This window comes from Palaemon carinicauda, chromosome 31, assembly GCF_036898095.1.
Source record: "Palaemon carinicauda isolate YSFRI2023 chromosome 31, ASM3689809v2, whole genome shotgun sequence".
In the NCBI taxonomy this organism is placed as follows: domain Eukaryota; kingdom Metazoa; phylum Arthropoda; class Malacostraca; order Decapoda; family Palaemonidae; genus Palaemon; species Palaemon carinicauda.
This window is the reverse complement of record NC_090755.1, coordinates 64713340-64739071: the sequence shown is the minus strand read 5'-3', so window position 1 is coordinate 64739071 and position 25732 is coordinate 64713340. Positions and strand designations below refer to the sequence as shown.

Below are 25732 nucleotides of genomic sequence, written 5' to 3'. Positions count from 1 at the left end.
CCTCCGCATTCTAGAGTTGTTTTGACTGCTCAGTATAGACAGTCAAAGCAGTCTCGAGTGAACACTGTATGTCCTCACGCACCTGTTGTGATTGACAGTTCAGTTGTTGACAGTTCACAGACTGTCAAGCAGTTACATGACGTTGCCTTCTGGTCTGCTACTAATGCACCAGTGAGAGACTCACTGAGGTAACCTAGCTTTTATCGGACAAGGTTCCTGTAGATGAGAAAGTGCTGTTCTCCCTCCTACTGATATTCCCTTGAGGACTTTGTCATTTGAAGAGGAGCCTTAAGCTGCTTAGCCTCCTATGGACTTTAATTAAATCATGATGATTTTTTAAGGATCTTCGTCCGGATCTTGTAACTGCTGCTCCTCGTTCGCCTAAACGTCAGAACTTACACTAGGCCTAGCTACTTCGAAGCCGTTGTTTTTAAGCTAGTGCTCTCTCACTCTCCTAGAGAGCGTTACGTTGGCTAGGCGACTGGTTTTTGCACCAGGAGGAGTTTTAGGGATACAGCCTTTGATTTCCCTTCTTTTAAACTGGCTTATAGAGCGAGAGTCTGATAGGACACGAGAGAAGTTCTCGGCTTGGGAGTTCATGCCTCTGCCCAGATAGACTTCTCAATTCTGGTAGACTCGCCCTGGCGCCTAGCCAGGAGACGCTCCAAGTTGTTTACAGGTCAACTTCTCAACTTTTGTCGAGCCTTTGAAGTTTTGCTGTACTATTATGTCACACATAACAAGGCTTTCAGGGATGGTAAATGGTTCCGCCTCGGTCGCTAACCCCGTCTGTTGCCACACCTGCTCCCGTAGACCCTAAATGGGCTTTGCTGCAAGACATGCAGTCCAAGCTTGCGTCCTTGATAGAGGACTTAAATGCGGAGAAGAACCTTCTGGCCAACAACCTTCCAACCGGTTGGTTGTGCGCCCTGTTGATGCTGAGGTAACCTACTCGCGTCTGCCAGTTGAGGTGGTTCCTCCTTCTGGCCAACAACCTTCCAACCGGTCGGTTGTGCGCCCTGTTGACGCTGAGGTAACCTACTCACGTCTGCCAGTTGAGGTGGTTCCTCCACCGATGCGACCCAGTGTGGGTTGCCAGTCGCACGTTGACGTTAAGCGACGCTCGGAGGTGGTTGTTGACGTTCAGGACGTTCAACAACCAGCAGAGGTGACTTGTTGTGACGCAGTGCGTCAACCTCAGCAACCCGGTAGGGTGTTGACTGCACAACCCAGACAGTCTAGACAGTTTCGGGTTGACGCTGTACTTCCTCGCGCACCCATGGTTGTTGACAGTTCACAGACTGTGCAGCAGTTCCATGATATTGCGTCCGGCTCCGTCACGCATCCACCAGTGCGACCGGATTCAGCGAGTCAGACGTTGCCCACTCCGTTGCCGTTTCCTCATCAGTTTCGGATGAGGAACCCTCTGATGAGGACGTTGCTGAACAAGACGATCAGCCCCCAGCCCTGCTATCCATCCAGAAGATGCTGAAGAAGGAACGCTGCCCAGTCAGGCTGTGGATGAGTCTGGTAGGGACACTGTCATCCGTGGATCAATTTGTGTCACTAGGAAGACTACACCTCCGTCCTCTTCTATACCATCTAGCTTTTCACTGGAAAAAGGACAAGACGCTAGAAGCGGTCTCGATAAAGTCTTGTCTGACTTGGTGAAAGGACTATATCAACCTTAGAGAGGGTCTTCCCCTGACTGTTCAGACTCCCAACCACGTTCTCTTCTCGGACGCATCGGACGTAGGCTGGGGTGCGACATTAGACGGTCGGGAATGCTCGGGATTATGGAACTCTAGTCAAAGGACAATGCATTTCAACTGCAAGGAGCTACTGGCAGTAAGTCTGACCTGGAAAAGCTTCAGGTCTCTCCTTCAAGGCAAAGTGGTGGAGGTGAACTCGGACAACACCACGGCTTTGGCGTACATCTCCAAGCAAGGAGGGACCTACTCTCTGACATTGTACGAGATCCCAAGGGACCTCCTCACCTGGTCAAAAGGTCTAGACATATCACTAGTAACGAGGTTCATCCAAGGCAACTTGAATGTCATGGCAGATTGTCTCAGTCGGAAGGGTCAAATAATTCCAACAGAATGGACCCTCCACAAGGATGTATGCAAGAGACTTTGGGCCACCTGGGGCCAGCCAACCATAGATCTCTTCGCAACCTCGATGACCAAGAGGCTCCCAATATTTTGCTCACCAATCCCGGACCCAGCAGCAGTTCATATAGATGCCTTTCTACTAGATTGGTCACATCTAGATCTATATGCATTCCCTCCGTTCAAGATTGTCAACAAGGTACTGCAGAAGTTCGCCTCTCACGAAGGGACAAGGTTGACGCTAGTTGCTTCCCTCTGGCCCGCGAGAGAATGGTTCACCGAGGTACTTCGATGGCTAGTAGACGTTCCCAGAACACTTCCCCTAAGGGTGGACCTTCTACGTCAGCCACGCGTAAAGAAGGTACACCAAGGCCTCCACGCTCTTCGTCTGACTGCCTTCACACTATCGAAGGACTCTCGAGAGCTAGAGGCTTTTCAAAGGAGGCAGCCAGAGCGATTGCTAGAGCAAGGAGAACATCCACCCTTAGAGTCTACCAATCGAAGTGGGAAATCTTCCGAAACTGGTGCAAGTCAGTATCCGTATCCTCGACCAGTACCTCTGTAACTCAAATAGCTGACTTCCTCTTATATCTGAGAAAAGAACGATCTCTTTCAGCTCCCACTATCAAGGGTTACAGAAGCATGTTGGCATCAGTCTTCCGTCACAGAGGCTTAGATCTTTCCAACAATAAAGATCTACAGGACCTCCTTAAGTCTTTTGAGACCACGAAGGAGCGTCGTTTGGTTACACCTGGTTGGAATTTAGACGTGGTACTAAGATTCCTTATGTCAGACAGGTTCGAACCGCTACAATCAGCCTCCCTGAAAGATCTCATCTTAAAGACACTTTTCCTGGTATGCTTAGCCACAGCTAAAAGAGTCAGTGAGATTCATGCCTTCAGCAAGAACATCGGATTCTCATCCGAAACGGCTACATGTTCTACAACTTGGTTTTCTAGCCAAACACGAGCTGCCTTCTCGGCCTTGGCCAATATCGTTCGATATTCCAAACTTATCGTATGGTTGGAAATGAACTAGAAAGAGTCTTATGTCCTGTAAGAGCTCTTAAGTTCTATTTAAAAACCTTTACGAGGCCCGTCTGAAGCTTTATGGTGTTCAGTTAAGAAACCATCTTTGCCTATGTCAAAGAATGCTTTATCCTATTTTATCAGACTGTTAATACGAGAAGCTCATTCCCATCTGAATGAGGAAGACCAAGCTTTGCTGAAGGTAAGGACACACGAAGTTAGAGCTGTCGCAACTTCCGTGGCCTTTAAACAAAATAGATCTCTGCAAAGTATAATCGACGCAACCTATTGGAAAAGCAAGTCAGTGTTCGCGTCTTTTTATCTTAAGAATGTCCAGTCTCTTTACGAGAACTGCTACACTCTGGGACCATTCGTAGCAACGAGTGCAGTAGTGGGTGAGGGCTCAACCACTACAATTCCCTAATTCCATAACCTTTTTAATCTTTCTCTTGAAATGTTTTATTATTGTTTTTGGGTTGTCCGGAAGGCTAAGAAGCCTTTCGCATCCTACTTGATTTGGCGGGTGGTCAAAGTCATTTCTTGAGAAGCGCCTAGATTAGAGGTTTTGATGAGGTCCTGTCGTATGGGTTGCAACCCTTGATACTTCAGATCCTAGGGGTCGCTCAGCATCCTAAGAGGATCGCGAGGCTCCGTAAGGAAGATGCACTTAAAAAGGCAGAGTAATTGTTCAAGTCGACTTCCTTACCAGGTACTTATTTATTTTATGTTTGTTATTTTGAATAACTGCTAAAATGAAATACAAAATACTTAGCTCATAATAATATAAACAAGTAATGCTGGTCTCTACCCACCCCCCTGGGTGTGAATCAGCTTATATAATCACCGGCTAAGTTTAATATTGAAAAATTTTATTTTTATTAATAAAATAAATTTTTGAATATACTTACCCGGTGATTATATATTAAAGGACCTTCCCTTCCTCCTCAATAGAGACCCAGTGGACCGAGGAGAAAATTGGTTCTGTGTTTACATTGAGTACTGAGTACCTGCTAGACAGATGGCGCTGTTGATGTACACCCCCTACCTGCATAGCGATCGCTGGCGTATTTTGAACGTAGAGTTTTCTGTCGAGCAACAGAGTTGCAGCTTATATAATCACCGGGTAAGTATATTCAAAAATTTATTTTATTAATAAAAATAACATGTTTTGGGGGTTTCATTTATTCTTGTATGAAAGGAAGTTTTTTTTAAAAAGTAATGGTTTTCTTCAGTATGCACATTATTTATCTTGTAGTAGTATTTATAATTCCTAAATGTGTTTTAGAATGCGTGGTTGTAAATTAAGTAGTCTCGAACGGTTTGGCTGAATAGTTTAGTATGTTGATATTTTCTCTCCCAGGTTTCTTAGTATGCTATTTGGATGTGAAGTGGTTTAGTCAATTGTAAAGTTAATAAGATAAGGGTATCATTGTCTTATGGGTAGTTAAGACAATGGTCAATTTTCAATTGGATAGTAAGCAAATTACTAATGAAGCATGCGTATCTACCCTTGCTGTCTAGCGTAAAATGTCCTTTCAACATTTATATTTTTAATGGTGTTTGTTAGATGAACGACTATTTCCAAAACCTAACAAAGTCGTCTTATCTTTTATTAAATTTCCATTGATTCTGTTCATCCTCAACTCGAAAAGAATAATCCTTTAATTTTCTACATTTACAGTAACTGAGATGTTAGTGAATGTTCTGAACATTTGCTCCGATGATGAATTGATGGACGGCGAGGAGTCTCTTGATGAAGGTAGGTGTCAAAGCAAAAATGTCACTTTATTCATGTTGGGAAGCTTTCAAGCATACCTTGATATTATATTGCAGTAGATATCTAGCTCTGAGCTAATGGTTGGTTTATGCTGCACATGGGCTTTGTGTCGTGAGGAATTTTATGGGCGACGCATATACTGTAGGCAGGATTATTGGCAGGATAATTTTGCATAGTTGACACATACAGTTATTGCTGTAGTTGTGGAGTTTTATCAATGAGAGGTTGAGATGGCGACTTGAAAAATACAAAAACTATTTGTAAACAATTTTGAAGTGTTACCAGATTAGATATTTTAGTTCTTTAGATAAGTTAATTTTTTTTTTTTTTTTTTTTTGCTGTTTCCATTTTTCATGGATTTTTTTTGTTTCCAGTTAAAAGGGTGTTCTGTGATTATTAATTTTAACTTGTAATATTACAGCTGATGATAGGAAATTTTGATTTGAAAAGAGACCAATATAGATTTTACATGTGATAAATGAAGCAAAATTCCTTAAAGTTCTTAAACAAAACTAATATATTTGGGAGCAATGGGTTGATGGTCTTTTAAATATACAAACTAGTCATGGACATCGTTCAGAAAAACTCATGAAGTTGTTTGGAGTAGCCAGTAATTTTTGTTTTGAAGTTAATTTATTTTAATTGCTTTACCCCGTTTAAAGGTCTTTTCCATCGGACACTAATTTTGATTTTATTTTGTTTTGATTATGGCTAGACATTTTTTAGACATCAGTCACTTTACTTTAAGATTTTTCAATTATAGTATTGGTCTGTGATGGTAGTAGCCTCTTTGAAATAGTAGTAAAGAATGTTTTGTAGATGGGTACAGTATTATTGGAAGGTGCCTCCAGACATCCTAGCACAGGAACTCTATGCCCATCTGTAGTATTAATTACTTTGTTGTATTGACATTGATTTTAGGTGCTAGAGGAAAGTGATTTTATATTAATATTGATGAACGTTCTGTTTTGTCAAGTAATTAACCATATTCACTAAAAAAAAAACAATGTTAGAAAAGTATGAAAAATATAGATTTAAAGTTAGTTCTGAAGATTTATAGTTAATTCTTGTCAGTAGTACACCTTTTGAAAATTATTAATGATTTTACAGAAGTAATATGATGTTTTCTACCTCATGAAGTCTGTGAATATCACGTTTTGTATTTTGGTAAAGCTTTTTTTTTTTCTACTCATTAAATTTTTTTTCTTTTTTCCTCTGTTGGTTTCTCCACTTTGGTCTTACTACAGGTAGTTTAATTTTTACCCAGTTATACAGTATTTGATTTGTTTAAATGACTTCTTGTAATGATATAAAACACTTATGAAAGCAATCGACTGTAAGTTTTTTCTCTTTGTGTATTCAGGTTTAAATTTTTATTCTAACTTGGAATAAATTAGTTCTTGTAACTTTTCCACATATGGGCATATCTGAATTTCAGAATAAGAGGATTTTAAGCATGATTTACATATTTAGTAATTTGCTGTTGATTGCTTGACTACATTTATACATGTTTACACAGTTTAATTTTTCATGAAAGTTTGTATGCCTTTTCACTGGGTATGTAGGTTACTGTACTCGTATACTTCAACTATCACTATTTCGACCAAGTAATACTGAAGGACTAAGGATCAAAATTTGCTTTAGTTTTGTATACTGTGTCATGGTTGACATTCTTTTAAGCAACTCCTTTGAAATAATTGAAGATATTTTGTATTTGTTCAAATTGTTTATAATTACCTTTTGATTGCATTCATGATATTGAATTTAAAGTACAGTACTGTATTGGTTAAACAGTAGCCTTAGTAAGACTGAATGGTAAATCAGAATTTGTTTGGTATTGCATTTAAGATTTTCCAAAAGTAAAGGAGTTAACAGTAGGTCACATACTCAAGTTAAAATCTATTTTATTTATTTATGTATCCCTAATATTAATTTATGATTTATTCAGTAAGGGGAAACTATAGTATACTTTAGAAGAAGCAGTGACCTTTTCTTGTATTTAAAATAATCCCAGCCAATATTTGAGGATGTGTTGGTAAATCACCACCTGCCTTGCCGTACATTCAAGAAGTGGATGAATTAGCATTTTGTATTATAAACAACCGATGTAGAAGTTAAATGGTAGAGTCTAGAGTAAGCGATGGAAATTGACATGCCGGTAGGAAGTCGTCATGAGATTTCATTCTTGAATTTTGAGTCACTCCTTTGCTTACTGTGCTTGGAAGTTTTCAAATTTATATATTTCTCTAGTGTTCCATGGAACCATTTTGCATGATAGTTAACTAGAAAGGAAAACTCTTCCATACTGGGTCATTGGTAGTCAAGGTATATGTATATACACAGTTTATCTTATTTTTTTTATCCTTTTCTATCATTCTGTCCAATGTCCACAAGTCTACCGTTAGAAGACCATGGTTTAACTATTTTCATCGTTCTTGCATGCTCTGTTTTTTATCTTTTCCATTATTTCTCTCTTGGAGAAATAGTTTTACATTTTATCAGTGATTATTCTCTGTATTTATTATTACCTTTTTATCATTATTAGACTTCTTTATTATTAAAAGTTTGGTGACCTGTTAATTTTTGCTCAAAATGAAATGAAAAAAAATTGTGGGTTCCATCATCAGTGAGAGCATTGTGACAGTACTGCCACTATACCTTGCTGTCACTGTATGAGAGATTATCGTGACAAAACCAGTATCTTGGTACTAGTGTATATCTCTCATAAAAAAAAAATTAATGATAATGCTCTTAATTTTTTTGTCAATTTTTAACTGAATGGAACATGATGGAATTCTTCACATCTTGATTGTCTAAGTGTTTACCAGTCTTTTCTGCTTTTTCTTTTGTTCTCGTGAATGGTGAAGGGGAAGATGGTAAGACTTCATATTAGTGTCCAGAGGCTCTGTAGTATCACTGTAGAAAGTACTATGTGGCCTGTTAACGTAAAGTAGTTAGTGAAATAGTAATGTCATGTATATTGAATATTGTTGATGTCCAGTACTACTACTACTACAGTAATTCAGTGGTTGATCTCAAAGTTCACATTTGAAAACCATATTAAAGTGTTGTTGTCTCTCAACATCTGACAAATTAGTACTATGTGTACAGGCCAGCATAGTCATGGAGAAAGCTAGATAGATGTACCTTAGTATCTGATAGTGGCAAGTTGGGTGGGAGCTGCCGCCCGACTCTGCGCCAGCACTGCTGCTGTACACTGTGTGTGACGTGCTGGTCACCACCACGTGCCCTCACGTAAATTACATTGGAAGCCGGGTGGAGGCATCACTGTATCCTGCAGCTACAACCTGTCCTGGATATGAAACGAATCCTGTGGCAGATTGTGCACTCAGGATACACATTTCTCCCCAGCTAAATTTATGATATATATACAGTATTTTCATAATTTTTTTTTTTTTATATTTACGTGTCTGGCTCCCCACCCCGGCCTACACCACCAACTTCTCCCCACACTTACTGCTGCACTCACTACCCAAACTTAAAGAGAAAAAAAATAACGATTAATGTAACTGTAGATTAATAAACCTTTTCACTTCACTGGTGTAACAACTTCACCATCAATCCTAAATCCCGAAAACAATACAGTATTCTCAAATTATAGTAGTCGATGACATACCATGAAGGGAATATATAGATCTCCAGTATAGAACAGTATATAGAAGTACAAAGGTAACTATTTTGTTTGGATAGGACTGTAATCCTGTTTTGTAGTTAATGTCACTTATATATACCCCCAAAATATATAATTATTAATAGTAACTTAGTGTCTGACAACTCAAATTAAGAATTACTCAGTATCCAAAATCTAGGAGGAAATTAGAGCTCACAATTTTTAGTTCCAACATTTTTTCGGGCTGTTTTTTTTAAACTTTTGCTTTTATCCTTTTTTCTTCTTTATACAGCATATACATACTGTATGTATAGTGTATATAGAAATGTATTGCCCCACGAGCTCTTTTTTCCTATAATCTTCCTGTTATCATTAACACTTTCCACATGGAGATTTAAAAGAAAGAACTAGGAGTGTTAAAGAATGTTTACTGTCCTCTTCACGTTAGGTGATGGGCAGCTTGTGTAGGGGAGTAAATGAAAAGGTGAATCATTCAGGCCAGTTCTCATGACATACAGCCATTTCTTTTGGCCTGTAATAAAAGAATATCCAATTTTTTTTTTAATTCATACATTAAATCCATTGGAGTCATGTCATTTTATTTGACAGTAATTAACAAAGGCAATGAAATGGACTAATGGAAGGCAAATGACCAGGCTTAATTACCTGGTAATTAGCAGGAATTAGCATGAGAGTTGCTTCATTGTCTCATATTCATTGTCTCTGTTATATTTAGATGCCATGTATATTATTATTGCCTGTCTGGGAAATTTGACTTACCTTAGATCTTTGAGGTCACACTCGGTGCTTGTCTGGAATGACTGAATCTGCTGCATGCTGACTGGAAATGGCTGATTGTCAGGTTCTTATTACTTTTTTCCTTTGGACTCGTCTGTAGGGGGAGAAAGCACAGTTATACCAATGCTGTTTTAGCCACAAAATGTGAAGCTTTATGCAAGAGAACGGTGGTTGCCCTCAATAAGCCGTGAATACTGTTTAATCTCTTTTAAGTTTTGTTAAATCAGAGGCCTTTTTTTCACATATGATCTTCTGTCGTTTCTTTTTTAATGTGTATCACAAGTGATGACAGATCTTGTGCCTTTGGAGTATTATTTTTTTTCCTATCGTGATTTCTATAAATTTGTTATATTCTTTTACTTAAAACTTGCGAAGTCCAGTATTCACTATCAGGTTTTTATCACCTGTTGATTATTCAGAATGCAAGATTTTTTTCCTGGTTTAGGTCTATAGTTTTCACCTTATTTTTACCAATTGCTGTCTATATTTTCTCTCGTTTTATTGGTATTTTTTGAGGGGCAACTGCCATCTCTTGTGTAGCTTTAGAATGATGTTTTTGGTCATGCAGTACTTTGGTCTTTATAACCAGTATCATCTTGGGTTTATTGTTAATTTCATTCGTATTATCTCCAGTATCTTTTTTATCTAGTATTTCCTTTTTCTTTCCATTTCCTGTGGCTTGCGTGCACATAAAATCCAACCAAACCTGCTTATCTTCTTGGACCTTATTACATGTTGATACTGTTGTGGCAAACATTGCAAGCAACAGCAGTGCTAATTGTGCCGGGTAAGTCCAGAGCAGACCAGGCATGGAGCCAAGTAAGGAGATTGCATGCCTGTCTGAAGTGCATTGTTTATAACCAAATTTTACCATTTTCAGTTGGAGCATGAATGTCGAGGTTTATTTTTCTGACTTTCCCTTTATCTTGTTTGGTTTCCATTTTCGAGGTATACTTTTCATCATGACTGACTCCAATAGGTATTTTTTCATCCTAAAGACAATAAGAAGATGAAGAAGAAGCTAAATGAATTCCTTGATTAGACAGTTATTTTGATTGCTAATCACATCAGCTAACCAGCAATGCAGGTCGTGCTATGTTCAGAGCTAAGTTTGTGCTTGATATTGTGGTTAGAGATGGTGCTTTTTATCAAAACATGTAATGTAGGTTTATCTGGCTAGCTATGAGTGGCTTTCTTGTTCAGAATAATCTTGGCATAGGTCACTTATGGCCAGCAGTATCAGACAAAAAATAATAATTTAAAAGTCTGAAGAGGTAATGATTAGTAGCTCTTAGACTATGCTTGTGTCTTTGCTTTGTTATTCTAAGATAGTCATGCATTTAGTTGGTGATTTCTTGTCAAGAGCAATAAATTAGCATTTCAATGTAAGTGGAAGAACTCTGTGTTTTAACTTGATCTAGATGGAAGATATGTTCAAGTGAATCATGTTGAAGCCAATGCTGACACCCAGTTTGAGTGGGAGGGAACAGAATAAAAGTCAAAGCGTCATCTTTTTGTATAAAGACCGGTATTACATGCTGAAGCTCTTTTATCATTTTTCATTTAGCTCTTTCAGTTTCTTCCAAAACTTGTTATTAATGTGATTTCAGGGAAGATTGTTTTCTCTCTGAGGTTAATATTTGAGTAGCAAGTTTTTGGAAGTAGTTTCTGGAACAAGATCTGATTGCATGTAATCCCTGCCTTACATGGAAGCCTTGAGATGAAATTTCATAGGGACTCCTTTTCCCTCTTGCATAACACCAGGAAAACGAGTCCTAAGAATTAGTGCTTGATGATGATTCTGAAGATGAAGATAATACTGATAAGGCTTATCACGGTAGAGGGAAATAGTTTAGATTCAGTTGCATTAATAGGAGTTAATAGATGCTGCTGTTCTTGGCTTCATTTCACAGGTTCATTTTGATCTGCCCTATTCCGAGGAGACTTCACTTACCTCTGTGTTTGTATTATACATGTTTGCTGCAATGACGTGACACTGGTGAGTGAAATCTCCTCTAGACTGTGATGGGGGGGATCATCATTTGGACTGGATACTGTGGCATTGACTGATATGTGATGATGCCAGAATACTGTATGGGATGTACCACCTGTATGTGTGTTGTCTTGCCAAGAGTGTTGTCTATGTTACGTCTTAAAGTGGTGGCCTTTGGTTGCCTTCATTCGCCAGAGAACCTGGATATCCTGACATTTTGGATTTAAAAAAAAAAAAAATATTTAGTGATTTTTACAACTAATCTTATAGTAGTCACATGCAAGTTGTTTGGTAATAACAACCTGGTTGTTGTGATTGAAAGATATTCCGAAGTCAATTGGTCCAGAAAATTTAACTTTCAAGGGCAAAATATTTTGCTTATTTCTGGCCCATTTGTTGTTGTTAGTCCTTGAAGGCTGAAGTATTTAATTTGAATTTAGCTTGAGACTCCAAGGACCAGTGTTTATCATCTTTAGAAGGAAACTCATTTTGCTTACTGGTATTCCACAGAAAAGGGGGCTGCAATGCGGAAGGAAGTTATCCGGAACAAGATTCGTGCCATTGGAAAGATGGCTCGTGTATTCTCTGTATTAAGGTAATAAGCAACAGTTTTTAATTTTTTTTTTATTTCTTTCATTTACCACAGGATTAAGGGCATGAAATGTTAGTAGTTATACAGTACAATTTAATGTTCCCCAAATTCCTTAAGTATTATATGCTATACAACATGATCTACACAAATGTTTCTCATGAAATTATTAAATCAATCAACACACAAAATTTATGAATGTACAGTACATTTGATTACAGTAATGTTATTCTTACTCTTTTAAGGGATCATTGTTTTTCAATTGCATTTCAGTGATACATAGGATCCCCATTTTCACATTGTTACATATCTTCACATTTTTTATGTTTATACTGTATCTAGTTACAGTATACTGAATAGTATTGTACACTTACACTGAATGTAGTCTTATCTCGGGTTTCTTTTCCGGTTATGATTTATTTCCTAACTCTGTGGCTTTTATATTGAAATGGTATTTACAGTACAGTATTCACCTTTTAAATCATTGTGAGGATTTTAGATTTTTGTAAATGCCAATTTATATTGTGAAAGGAAAAGAGAATTTTTTTGTTGCAACCATCAGTATAACCCAACATGCTATGCTTGCTTTTGCCATATCTGGATCCTCTTCATACACAGTATTTCTATTTTTTACATTTGATATTAATTTTGAAACTGGAACAAGATTTTTTTACACTAGGTGGAGATGCTATAGATACAGTGCATGTCCCAAGAGGGTTCGATAAATTAATTAAAAGCTGAATTGACCTTTAGTTGCCATTCTTGTTACTCATGCAATCTTTACCATCACAGAGAGGAGAGCGAGAGTGTCCTTCAGCTGAAGGGCCTTACCCCCACTGGTGCTCTACCTCTGGGAGCATTGTCTGGCGGCAAAGCATCACTCAAGAATGGTAAGCATGTTTCCTGGAGGTATCTGGAGTTTTTATATAGACATCTAAATGTATGAAGATATTGGGGCAACAAGGAGAATTTTAATAAAATTTCTTATTTCTAAACACACATGTTCATTTTGTTTCTCCAAAAGCCTGGTTTAATCAATACTTGCTTGTAAAATTTGAATTTTTTACCCGTAAAATTTAAAACTCAAAAATGTAAAAAAAAAATTTTCCTTATTTTCTTTTGCTTCAACTAATCCATACCTTAAAACTTTGGGGGGGGGGGGAGCACACTAGGTAGAGAGAATACCTTTGCCACACCAAGCAGTCTTATTTTGCTCTTAACTCCACTGCGTACTTTAATTTTGTTGTATTTTTTTTTTTTTTTTTTTTTTTTTTTCAAAATCTAGGGCATTTGTCCTTGGGTCATACATCGTATGTCCACCAAGTTTCGGGAAAATTGGTCCTGTAGTTTTAGAGTAATGTAGTTCACAAACAAAAAATACACAAAAATAATTTGCCGTTTACGTAACATTGCAATCATTTTCAAATTACTTGTACCTATACATACTATATCCAAAATGTTACTGATTCATCCTTTGGTCATACCTATCAAAGTTTAATCAAAATTGGTACTGTAGTTTTTGTGTAAATTTCATAAAAGAAACTAATGGATAATCTACGACATGTGTGAATACATTCATTAGTATATTTTTCAGTTTTAGAGTTGACATTATTCCTCCTCTTGATACTATGAGTCATTGGGGAGGGTGGGCATGTATATGAGCATCAGGTGAGTATAGGAATAAGAAATTTTATTATGAAAATTCTTATTATTTCTGTGAATTTCCCCTGATGTTCATATTGCTGTTGGAGATGGGGAGCAGATGAAGGAAAAGAGAGGGATGTATTTTGGTACCAGTTAAGCAGTAAGGTTAAGGTTACAAACTTTGTCTAGCTTACTTTGAAAAATATTTTAAATTATGGTTTGAAATATGGGATTTCAGAGTATTAACTAAAGTAGATAAATTAGTTTTGACAAATGAAAAAATTAATTTTTATGGTTAGTGCTGTGTGATTTCCAAGGACTTTCCTGTTGAAGGCTAGGACAGGTATTCCAATACTGTATGACCTGATCACCAAAAAAAACTTTTCCCTCTAAGGCCAAGGTATCAAAATGCAAAGCACAGACTTTGTGAGTACAGTATAGTGGAGACCTGCAAGTTCAGGCTCATTTGAACTTCCCACAGCACCTCGGTAGCTGAAAGTCATCTGCTTGGAGTAATGTCATTTACGGCATCCTAGAAAGGAACCATCATCTGTTATCGTTGGCTTACCTATGTCACAGCAAACCCACAACCTCCATTCACTTTTGAGTCACTGCTTGGATAACGTTCTTTCTGGTTATGTATTTTGAACACTTTCAAGAACAATATTAAGTACCCAAATTCATGTTTTTTCTTCATTTCATGGCTTGCTTAATGAATACAATGCATGCCTTAGTTAAGTGCCAGCATTAAAGTAATTATATGGTTGTTTACCTTTTTTTTGCTGGTCACCGACTCGGTCAATTTTGTTAATGCTCATGCATGTCTTCCCCATACAGTGGAGTCTTGGTTCCTGACCTCCATACATAAGTTATTATGTTTCTTATAATTCATAGTACATTCAATTATACGTTTAGTGTCCTCAACATGTTGTCTCTTAGTTAATAATGATAGTGGTGATACAAGGGGTATTGTTGATTTCTTGCGCCATTTTGTAGCTTCATTTCACGGAATCAACGAATTCCAATTACTGTAGCAATTTTCATTAATTAGTGTAAAGAATAAAGTTCAAAGACATCATTACTGTATATTCTGTAGTTAGTTAACTGATCAATCTTGTACATGCAAATGATCGAGTATAATTAAAACTTATTGAACAGTTTAATAATGCTTTAAGCCACATACTGTAGTTATTTAAATTGAAAGTGATAACCATTTATTGCATAACCTGAATTTAGATATATTTTTGAGGTACAAAGATTGGATAAGTAGTTTAGTAAATTGCCTACCAAGCAAAGGTCAGGTATTTAATTAGCCTTTTATCAAGTAGCACATCTGTCTATGTTGTCTAAAGGTGGAGGCGTGCCAGTATCGACACCATCCCTCCACAGTCAACTAGCCTAGTCTTCCCCAGCTTGCTAAAACAATTATATATTCAACCATTGAAACAGTTTCCCATTAGCATTACTGAGTGAAACACTCTCTTCACAACAATTATTTAAATCGCAGAATTGCCCCCGACTCAATACAAGAAAATGTGAAACATGAATTCTAAGAAATAATTCCTGTCCATATTTTAGGCAGTAATTTTAAACTAAACCGGGGGAAGAAATCTTAAAATGAAGTACAGTTTATAAACTGAGTGTGTGTAAAATTGTCGGTGGTTAACAGAGCAAACTGAAAAATATGCTTATGAATGCTACAACTTGTGGCTCTGTTCGTTTGCTAAGGGCATGTGCTGGATGAAGCGAATGAAAATGGAAACAGTTTTAAATTTTGAAGATTTAAATGGTTAATGTCGATTAAACAGTGTTCTGGAAAAAAGTCAATGTGAACATCAGGGGAGATTCATAGAAATATAGAACATTTCATCGCAGGATTGATTAATACTGTTTATTTACAGTAAAACAATTTTCCGTTTGTATTTACGGTATGTCATGAACTTGACGTAGGATTTTAGCAGATCCTGTATACCAATGAAAGGATTTAATTTTTCAAGTTGAAATCTTTATTCTTGACGATATTATTCCAGGAGTACAAAATTGTGTGGGCCCTTGAAGTAGTGATTATTGCTTCAGTGATCTTTTTGTAGCAAGATATATTGTATTGTACTGTATTCTAGTACAGTGTTGTTTTGAAAAGTACTTTCTAAGCCTTATACCAACAATCTTAAAAGTTACATGCTCTATACTATACAGGAAATGACAATAACAGGAATTTTAAGGTTTTTATTTTTGTTTGTATGAGCACAGTACACGACAATTGACATCAAAGTTTTATTCTTTCATTTTGCTTTAAGCTATTATTAAGGGAATGTTTTACCATGATCTTCATTGGTAAATGACAAGTTCAACTAATAGGAATTTTTTTAAACATTACAGCAATGGCAGGCTTCTCACCCAATCACAAAATTACATCATTTGCGGAGGCTAAGGGCTTAGATGCAATGAATGAACGCATGCCACCTAGGAAAGATGCACCACCCATTCCTGCTCCAGTCTCTCCCGTAAGCTCCCCATCCACTGAAGATGCCGGCAAGTCCAACTCATCCAACACAGCAACCAACACTCACTTGTGAAACCCAGAGCCTCAGGTAATGCAGGTACTTTATCACTTCATTCATACTTCGTGATGTTGTTATAAATGTTGAGTATTTTATTAGACTACAGATTCATGTGTCTAGACAATATGAACTGCCATGAGGACCCATAGTGAATGAGGTGAAAATTGGATCAAAAGGAAATTTAAATTGGACAACTGATTGGAAAGAGATCAAAGAAGAGGAGATAAAGAACTACAAAGCATTGCTGCCATAGACCAAAAGGAGGATTCAAAGTACACTTTGGTACTTTACTGTTTTCACAAATAATTTTATTTTACTTTTTTTTTTACAATAAGATATTTCATATTCTGTAATATATCTAAATCAGCCTAAGGTGTTTGACATTTTTAATTTAGACATAAAAAGCAATGCAACCACACACCACAGTTTTAAGTCCTCAGGAAGTCAAGGCATAAAGGAAGGTAACAGTGAGAAGAGCCCCAGGGGAAAATATAATTAATGAGATATATAGGTGAAAGATATGAGTGACTCGGAGTAAGTTGTAGGTATCCATCTAAATACGGAAGAGTTCAGAGAAAGTTCTCTACAGTACTGTTTAGATCAATATCCTTGGGTAATTGATTTTGTACTAGTGCGCACATGGGAAAACTGATATCCTATACTGTCTATATAAGGAATAAATTTTAGTAAAAATTGCCATATTTTGTATTGCAGGTTGGCTTGGTGTGTGAGTGAATATTTGGAACTGTCAAACTAGATGGTGATCTCAAGTGTGCAGATGGTGAGTGCAGGGTGAGGCTGCCTGGCCAGTTCATGGTTGTGATGCAAATGTGTTGCCTCTGCCCCTGGTGGGCCCCACTGGTCAGCCAACCCCACACTAGACATCCCACTAATCTGATATACTACAACTGTGGCTCATCCAGCTGCAGTCGGCCAGGGCTGGGCTAGGCCAGGTCGCCAGCCAAGCGTTACCTGGTCCGTCGGTGCTACCACCACAGAGGGTGCATAAAGTGGCAGATGCGACCTGGCCGACCCCAGGTCACCATCACCCAGTTGCTGCTGCTAAAGACTTAAATGACCCGGTCACCTGTACCCTTCCAGTGTCGTCTTTAGTACACTGTCAGGCTACCATCCTCTGTGTTGCCTATGCTGTTGGCTTTGCACCTTAACCCATTGTGTTGGTGATGATGATAACCCGAAATAAGTTTCATCACCGTGGGAATACCAGGGCACCAGACTCGACCACTTCAGGTAGCAGTTTTGCTAGTATATGTCATTGGAGAGAGATGGTGGTGGTGGTGGTGGTGTGAGAGAGAGCACAGTATAGTGGTCAGGTGGTGTGATACATGTGAGTGTATGAAGATGATGATGAATCAGAAGGAAGAAGAACCCTCCAACAAGGCCCCGATGACCAGGAGTCACTAGCTGCAGTGTCTGTCCAGGTTGTGTCACATACTAACAATGAAAACTACTCACATTCTGTAAGTGAAACTGTTCATAAAATCATGTATATAGTTTTCTTTATTATTGTGTATAGCAGCATGCTTGATATTTACAGACTCGTACAGCCTCTCTAAAGCCCCTCTGTAGCAAGACAGTAGCCTGTGTATTGGTCCAATGGACTGTTGGCAAGCTTTTCCTGGATATATCTGCCATTCAATTGACTTAGGAGGATGCAATACATTATGGCCTGTGTGCAATATACCTTCGTTTCATCTAGAATCCTAAATTTTCTTAGGTTAGAATGATAGCTTGTCATCTACTGATCATTGTTCTGTGGCTCTGGAAAATTATTATGTATCATTTCTTCCCCCCCTCTCACTTTCTCTCCTCTTTCTCAGTTTGATATAGTGTTAAGCCCTGTTTTCACACAGAGGGAGTGGTGTACATGCTGCATCATCAGAGAAGAAACAAGTTTCCATGTAATTCAGTCCCTCTGGCATACCTATTACATGGTATAGATACTGTTGCTAATGGACGTTTCCTTCTCCGTGGCAATTTTCATACATGCAACTGTCATGTGAGAGTGTGTGGAATTCATATTCAATTCTGCCATATTAAGTGTTATGTAAAAGAACTAATAATATTAAGTCGTGTTATAAAAAAAAAAAGTTTTATGCCTTTTTCCATACCAAAGTGTCCTAGTCAATTATGTGGAAAGAAGGCATCGAGGCCCTGCCATTAACGTGTACGGCCTGTCGGAGCCCTCCCTCTCCCCTCCCATCCTCCCTGAGAAAATTGCGAGAGTATATTCGCTCGCAGTATGCTAGGGGTCCATCAGCCATCACTTCTGGGTTTCCCATATTTAAATGTTAACACAAATACCATAAATGAAAAAAAAGATTTTATGATATTAAGCGCTCGCTCTCATTTTTCACTTTATAACTTTACTGGTTGGTGTAAATTATAAAACAAGCAAGTAGCCCTTAACTTTTTTCTCTCTGAGCTCATAATGCTCCAGAGAGATTTTGTGAATGTGCATTGAAAGTGGTTATTATTATTATTATGTTATGTTGATATTTATAATAGAGAGAAGAAGATAAAAGTTAATTTCTATATACTTTTAATTGTGAGATAGATGTTAATTGCTTCAATCTGGTATGAATATATTATTTTCTTGTGGAATAGGATCTAAGTTTTCTCTTGTTATCTTGTTCATTAATAAATCTATTATTAGGTCGTGTCAAATAATGTATATGAAATATAACCTTCCATATTATTTATAATTAAAGAAATGTTCAGTCAAAAGCATAAGCTCCTTCATGCCAAGCTTTTCAAGGTCAGGCCGTTCTGGGCTGCTGCAAGGAAGTTGAGCTGGTGCTGTCGACACCAAAACAAATACAGGAACTTGATTCATTGTTGTCGTTGCAATTATGGACTCAGTCTCTTGATATGATGAGGAGGCCAAATTAGTACTACTAGTAATATAAAGAATACCAATCATTATACACATGTATTGGAGAGTAAGTCATCCAATAGAAGCCACAATAAGCATCCAGTCCAACCACCCGTGCACCCCTGGACATTGTGGCCTTGAGTCGACATTGCTACAGGTCATTTAAGATGAGGCAAATCAAGTTTCATGGCCCATCATGCAGCAGATGTTATCTGACTAATATATATATAATATATATATATATATATATATATATATATATATATATATATATATATATATATATATATATATATATATATATATATATATATATATATATATATATATATATATATATATATATATATATATATATATATATATATATATGTAATTATATATTGCATTACAGATAAATGTCGATAAGGTAATTAAAATGTGGAAAAACTCACTTTATTAGTAAAGTATAGTACTGTACTTGAAATCTGCTCCCAGTACCATGACCTGTATCAGTGGATCTCTTCAATTACATTCAGTGGCATTGGCAAATACCCAGGAACGAGAGCTCTCAAACTGGAAACATACATGCTCAGTTGCAGGGTAATCTTTTATTCAGTGGTGCAGAATCACTCCCATCAAATGGTTGAAACCACTCTCTGAATTTCTTTTTCCAATAGTTAACTATTGTTAAGTATGGTTTAGATTATTTGAAAGGTGCTGGAGAGGCACTGAAATGAGATTCATGCCAGGAGTCTTGGTTCACAGTCTGGCAGCCAACAACTGGGTGATTTTGTCCTCTTAGCACTTGAGTGTCATTGAAGGGAGCCAGTGTGTGTGTTTTGCAGCAGCAGCAGTTACAAACTACAAACTGTTGTGTAACATTTTATACTTCTCAGCATCTCTGCCTTTTGTGGTGTATTGTAAAATATTTAGTTATAAAGCCATGTTCATTTTTGTTTAACTGTTCTACTGAAGAAAAGATTGACTGGACGTTTGCATTGTTTCGACATTTGAGATTCTAAATAAATTCTAAGAATCTTTTATAACTTTCTTTCATTTTCCTAAATTTATAATGTTTTTTGTCATTGGTGCTGTGATTATCATAAAAGATAGGTTCAATGAAACCATAAAGTTATACTTCTAGGTTTTTGTAATTCTCATCAAAAGATTTGCTTTTCAATGAGGTGAAAATTTGAAGGAGAGGCCAAAGGGAAGTAATGAAAAAAGCAATTTTTACTGTAGAATCAATTATTACTACACCTGCCCGAGGTTCATCTGGCTTCCTTCTTGAAGCCAATTATTGACGTCCATTCTAAAACTTAAGATTTAATAATTTTCTTACATTTCAATAGTCATGCTTGTTTGGTCTCGTACTATGCTTATACTGTATGGTGGTGTTTGATGCTATTTCAGTCCACAAAGTCAAGTCAAAAGGTTTTCAACAGTCTCCTGTCAGTACTAGTTGTAGAGACCATGAGATGAACCTCAGGTGAGTAAGGAAATACTGCAATTCATTTTATTATCCAAATTCCGTTCATTTTGATGAATCTCGGCCGAAGTTCATCAGGCTGAATCCCACACACATTGATGGAGATGGGATGGTAAAGGAAAGTCAAATCAATCTAATACTTTACCCTAAATATTTGTCAATTGGGTGAAAAACTCAAATATAATCTTGATGGTAACCACCGAAAGCTAGGAAATCTCATGCAATACTGCATATATTTAGATTGAGAAAACTTTACTAAATATCCATGAGAGTGAATAAATTTAATTAGCAAGAGTTACATCCAAAATAAACATTTAATGCTTTCACTAGAACAACATACCTACCACAGCACCCAGTGCTCATAACTTTCATTAAGAAAATTAATAGTTAACTTTTAACTTGATAGGAATTTAATGAAAATGAATTGACTCCTAAATAAGCATTACCATTGCATCTAACTCCCAGAAACTTACAAGAAAATGTTGGCAAAAACTAATTTGATAAACTACTGGGCTGCTGCAAAGGCTCTCTAAAGAAAGATTATTTAGAAATTAAGGGAAGTAGCCCTACTAATATCATGAATCTGAACTTTAAAAAGTTCATTATCTGACTGAATCCTATCCCGAGTAAGTGATAATCAAACTTTTAATAAGAAAATACATAGCATTGTTTGAGGCATAAGACTGGAACCTTAACCTCACAGAACAAATTAGGAACCTTTTCTTTAATGTTATCAGCTTTGTCTAAATAAAACTTAACTTTCCTAATCATACAAAGTAAACAATTTTTTTGACATGCAACCCAACTTTTTCCCAATGACTAGTACAGTGGTAACGTGTTTGCCTAGCATTCGCGTGGCAGCAGATCGATCCCCGCCCGGGACCGTGAGTTTAAGCTGTTTACTGGGGAGGCCACTGCTGTGGTAGGGCACCACAGTAAGGGGTTGGGCTTGCCACCACAGTGAGGGGTTGGGCTTGCCCGGCTGACGTTCTGGTGAGCATCTATTCTGATGGAACTGGAACTGAAACCAGGTATCTTTAACCTTTAATGTGAAAAAAAATGCGGAAGACTTTTTGTTGTCAAATAGACTAAGGTAGACAAGATAGGGAAAATCTTTTTATAATCAACAAAACCCACATCATTGGAAAGAGGCATGAATATTTAAGTGAAAGAAAATTAAGAATATATTTCGTGATAGATGTCTACATTTATCTAGCTAAAAAGGGAAGCCAGTTGAAGCCTTTGGTGAGTCTTAGAAATAGGGATAGGTGAGTAAATTAATGCTAAATCTCACATTTTATGCATAGAATATTAATGCAGTACAATTGGTATTTTAAATGGCTTTACAGAATTATTAATTTACATGAAACGCCGTTTCTGTTAAGGAACAATGTATAATACAGATTACTGTTGGTTATAATGGTATAGCACTAAATGGTTTACATAATTTCATGCTGACTGACTGAATATTTTTTGTACATTTAGAAATTTTGAGACTACTTTCACCAAAACACAAGTTTTAAAATGACACAAAGATTGGTTAAAGCTTTGAAGTTTTTCAGTTGTAAGAAGATAAGCTGCTGAGGATACCTTGACATTTTTTGTGAATTGGTAAGGGACGGATTTTCACTAACATGATAAGAAGGGAATAGGATCAATTACCCAGAATACATTACATAACAGGAATAAAGCCAGTCGAAAGGCCCACTTAACCCTTTTACCCCCAGGCTATTTGGAAATTTCCAACCCTTAACCCCCAGGGGGTTATTTTTTTCCCAGCACATTTTGCAGTATATTTTTTTTAAATTGCTAACAGCCTTAATTTTTGTCATAGAGAGGTCAGGTTGGTCTCATTCTCTTGGAAAATGCCTGAATTTTCTCAAATTATCAAAAATATGAAAAAAAAAAATTTTATAGCATTTTTTTGCAAGGACGTACCGGTACGTCCATGGGGGTAAAGGGATGGCTTTTGTGAAACGTACCAGTATGTCCTTTGGGGGTAAAAGGGTTAATCCTTAGGAGAGAAAATAAGCAAAACCTTCACCCAGATAGAAATTTCTTTAGAAAACTGGAGTTTTAAAGGAACGTAGAGAATTCAAACATAATGCTGTAAATAGATTTGTAAGCCTAGCAAGACCGTGCACATCGATTTGATGTCTGACTGATTGATATGGTCTGCTGTAGTAATATGTTCTGCATAAAGGATTTATTCTTAAGACTAAAGAGGTGAAACATGAATGTGGTAATTACTACTCCCTATTCTCTGTTTTTGTATATGTTTTTAATAATGTGCAGTGTTTGTTGTTGGATTCATGTGAATATATTTGAATAGAAACCAAATAATGTTTTTAAAAAATATCTTTTGTACTGGTGAGTTGAAAGGGGAAGCCCTTTGGCCTACAGATTTTGAAATAGAACACCTAATTAAGGTTTACTTTTGAGGATGGCTATAACCCCAACTTCTAAAGTAAAGTCATTCTAGAATTATGGAAGCCCAAAAAATGAGTGGCTTCCCTGCTGAATCTAAAATTCTACATGAATAGGTAAAAATATATAGTAATACCTTTAATAATTATCTCTAAAAAGTTCTTTCTGTATTCTTATCTTAAGATTTAGTATGGAAAATAAGTGCTTATTTCTAATTTTTACATCGGCTGCTGTCAAGTACATTCGTAATTTCACAAAAATACTTGGAAGAATAATAGCTATTGATTTTGCTTTATAGTTACTGTAGACATCTGCCAATTGTACTGATCCAATTGTCTTATTGTATTGCAATTAAGAATAGGCAATGATGTTAGAAAATTGAAAAATGAAATGTGTAGGTTCTTGATGAAGTCCATCTTATTTTAGAGCAGTCTGCACTTCCTTGAATAATACTGTGCAAATGCCAAAATAAAAGATATATTTTGTGATAAAAATGACACTCGGGTGGTAATTTTTTCAAGGTTATTATGGGTCTTTGAAGATTAATGCTTAAGCATAATGACCATTTAGTCTTCAGTCATGTTATGGCTATTTTTTTATTTCATATTGGATAAACTCTAAACAGTAGATGGTAACTTTTCAATGACTGTTCTCATGAGGAGAGGATGAAGAGTAAAGTATGGTAGGCCTTTTTCTATAGCTTGTTCAAATTTTTCGGGGATAGCTCTGTAGGTGACAGTGAGGTCTCATTTAAACTTTATAAGTTACCTTTCAATGGAGAAAAGTATTATAATTTTGTGTACAAGTATTTTCATGCAAAACACTCAAGTAATAGGTCCAGAAGAATTTGACTTATCGGTAGTTGTTTTATTACCTTACTGTATAGTCAGGCCATGTTATACAAGTGGGTTGTCAATGGTATTGATCATTATTGTGAGGCGATATAATTTACAAAAGATAAGAATTATATGTTCATGCCTCGAGTATGACTAGATACTATCACTGACTATCAAGCAAAAGATAAATAAGGAAAAACCAATATTTAAAACATAACATTATACAGTAATTCACCAATTCAGTTCAATCCAGGCAAAATCATTAACTCGTCTCTTTGGAATTTTATGTCTGTTTATCATCACCATTATTATTGTCTTCATCATCAATACCTACCAACTTTAGTGACAAGAAGATTTGTGAAATTAGTGTATGCAGGTGGTGCTTTTACTACTTTGCCTTTCATTATTTTGCCACACAATGTCCAGTTTCACTTTAAAACTTAGTACTTTGACTTAGAATCCACACCTTCCTTAAGCCCCTACCACATGAAGGGCAAATGCATGGCAGACACTCAGATTTGCCCGTCATTCTCTCATTGAAACCATGTTACCAGATCAACAGTCCAAGGCAGGCAGTAGGCACAGGCAGGTGAACATATGACTAGGGCCAGATGCCCGGCAAAGGGCAAAGTGCATTCAGACAGTAATCAGGCACCCATTCAGTTCCTCAACAACGGGCACTGGCACTTCGATGCTTTGCGTATGGTTTCCTTATATGTGACATCATCTATTGTACACTCCTGATCACCACCCGAACTACATAAGTGGTAAATGTCTGGCCGACGTGCATTTGCCCCTCATGTGGAAAGGGCTTTAGCAGGTATTTTTTTGTGCAATACTTCAAACTCATGGAGACAATCACCTTAAAAATTGTAATTCATACAAAGATTTAGAGCTCATTCTATCGTCCTGAGGTGTTTCACAAAGGGCTCCACAGAAGATCAAAAGAGATTGGAAAATGACAATGCTGACTAAAACTGCATATGATTCATACAAACAACGTTTTAAATCGTCCAGTCTCTCCCAGTACCCCATACTCTTCCAAATTGATATTTGAATAAAACTCAAATTATATTACAGTACTGTACAGTATTTGATTAATTGGAAATTTTTTTTTATAGAGTTGTAATATAGACAAGGTCAAATGTGTTTGACTCGGTTTGAATGTGATTACTGGTTAAAGAACAAATGGAATGTCCAGCATTGGAAACCAATTTTATATGAATATCATAAGTATGGTTGTTTTGTATTCCTGAAAGTTAATAGATAATTGAAATGAAAGATGGAAAGCTTAAATTCTTCAGATAAAGGGGTTGTTATTACAATTGAACTATAGTACAGAATCCATAAGAAACTATCAAAGTTATGAGCTTGTGCTTAGATCGAGCAGTGTTAAAAACTAAATCTTATTTAAGCTTTGATTTCAAGTGCAAATTATCCAGTAGCAGCAGTCAAAGACTGTCTTAAATCTTTGAGCAGCAGTAGTAGATTGGCTGGTATCAGTGCCAAACGTTGGCTCTTGCAATCATGTACCCCATTTAAAGTATGGGGTATTTTTGGAGTTGTAGTCGATTTTTATATCCCTCAAGCAGCAACCTCTGTCCTTCTGAACCCTCTTAACACCTGTCATTTACTTTTTTATAAAATGGAGGCCCTCCAACAAAGGAATACTGCTAACTACGTTGGTTGAAATTAGATCACTTCTGAGGCCTAGCTACAGCTGAAAATGATGATGATGTTCTTATACATTTGTTATTAATGATTATGAGGGAGTTTCGATAACTAGAGGGTAATTTCTGATCAGGCTAAAGAAACCTGATCAAGATTTATTTCTGAAATCATTGCCTAGCAGAAGAGAAATACAGTGTGCTGCATAAATTTGCAGACCATCCATCCTGACCATCCACAAACACTGCACAATTACAGGAAAGCAGTTCATTGAAGCCGCAGTCATTGATAAAGTTTCAAAC

General features: G+C 36.8%; 1 protein-coding gene across 1 annotated transcript in view; it reads left to right on the top strand.

Moving 5' to 3' along the window:
• Positions 1-20056, top strand: part of LOC137624778 (serine/threonine-protein phosphatase 2B catalytic subunit 3-like) — a 568901-nt gene extending 548845 nt beyond the window's left edge. Inside the window, exons 9-14 of the mRNA XM_068355729.1 lie at positions 4821-4898; positions 10109-10132; positions 11849-11933; positions 12720-12817; positions 15951-16162; positions 16847-20056. Coding sequence (XP_068211830.1) covers positions 4821-4898; positions 10109-10132; positions 11849-11933; positions 12720-12817; positions 15951-16147 — 482 coding nt within the window. The 3' untranslated portion in view covers positions 16148-16162; positions 16847-20056. The remainder of the gene's footprint in view (positions 1-4820; positions 4899-10108; positions 10133-11848; positions 11934-12719; positions 12818-15950; positions 16163-16846) is intronic.
• Positions 20057-25732: the final 5676 nt, after the last annotated feature.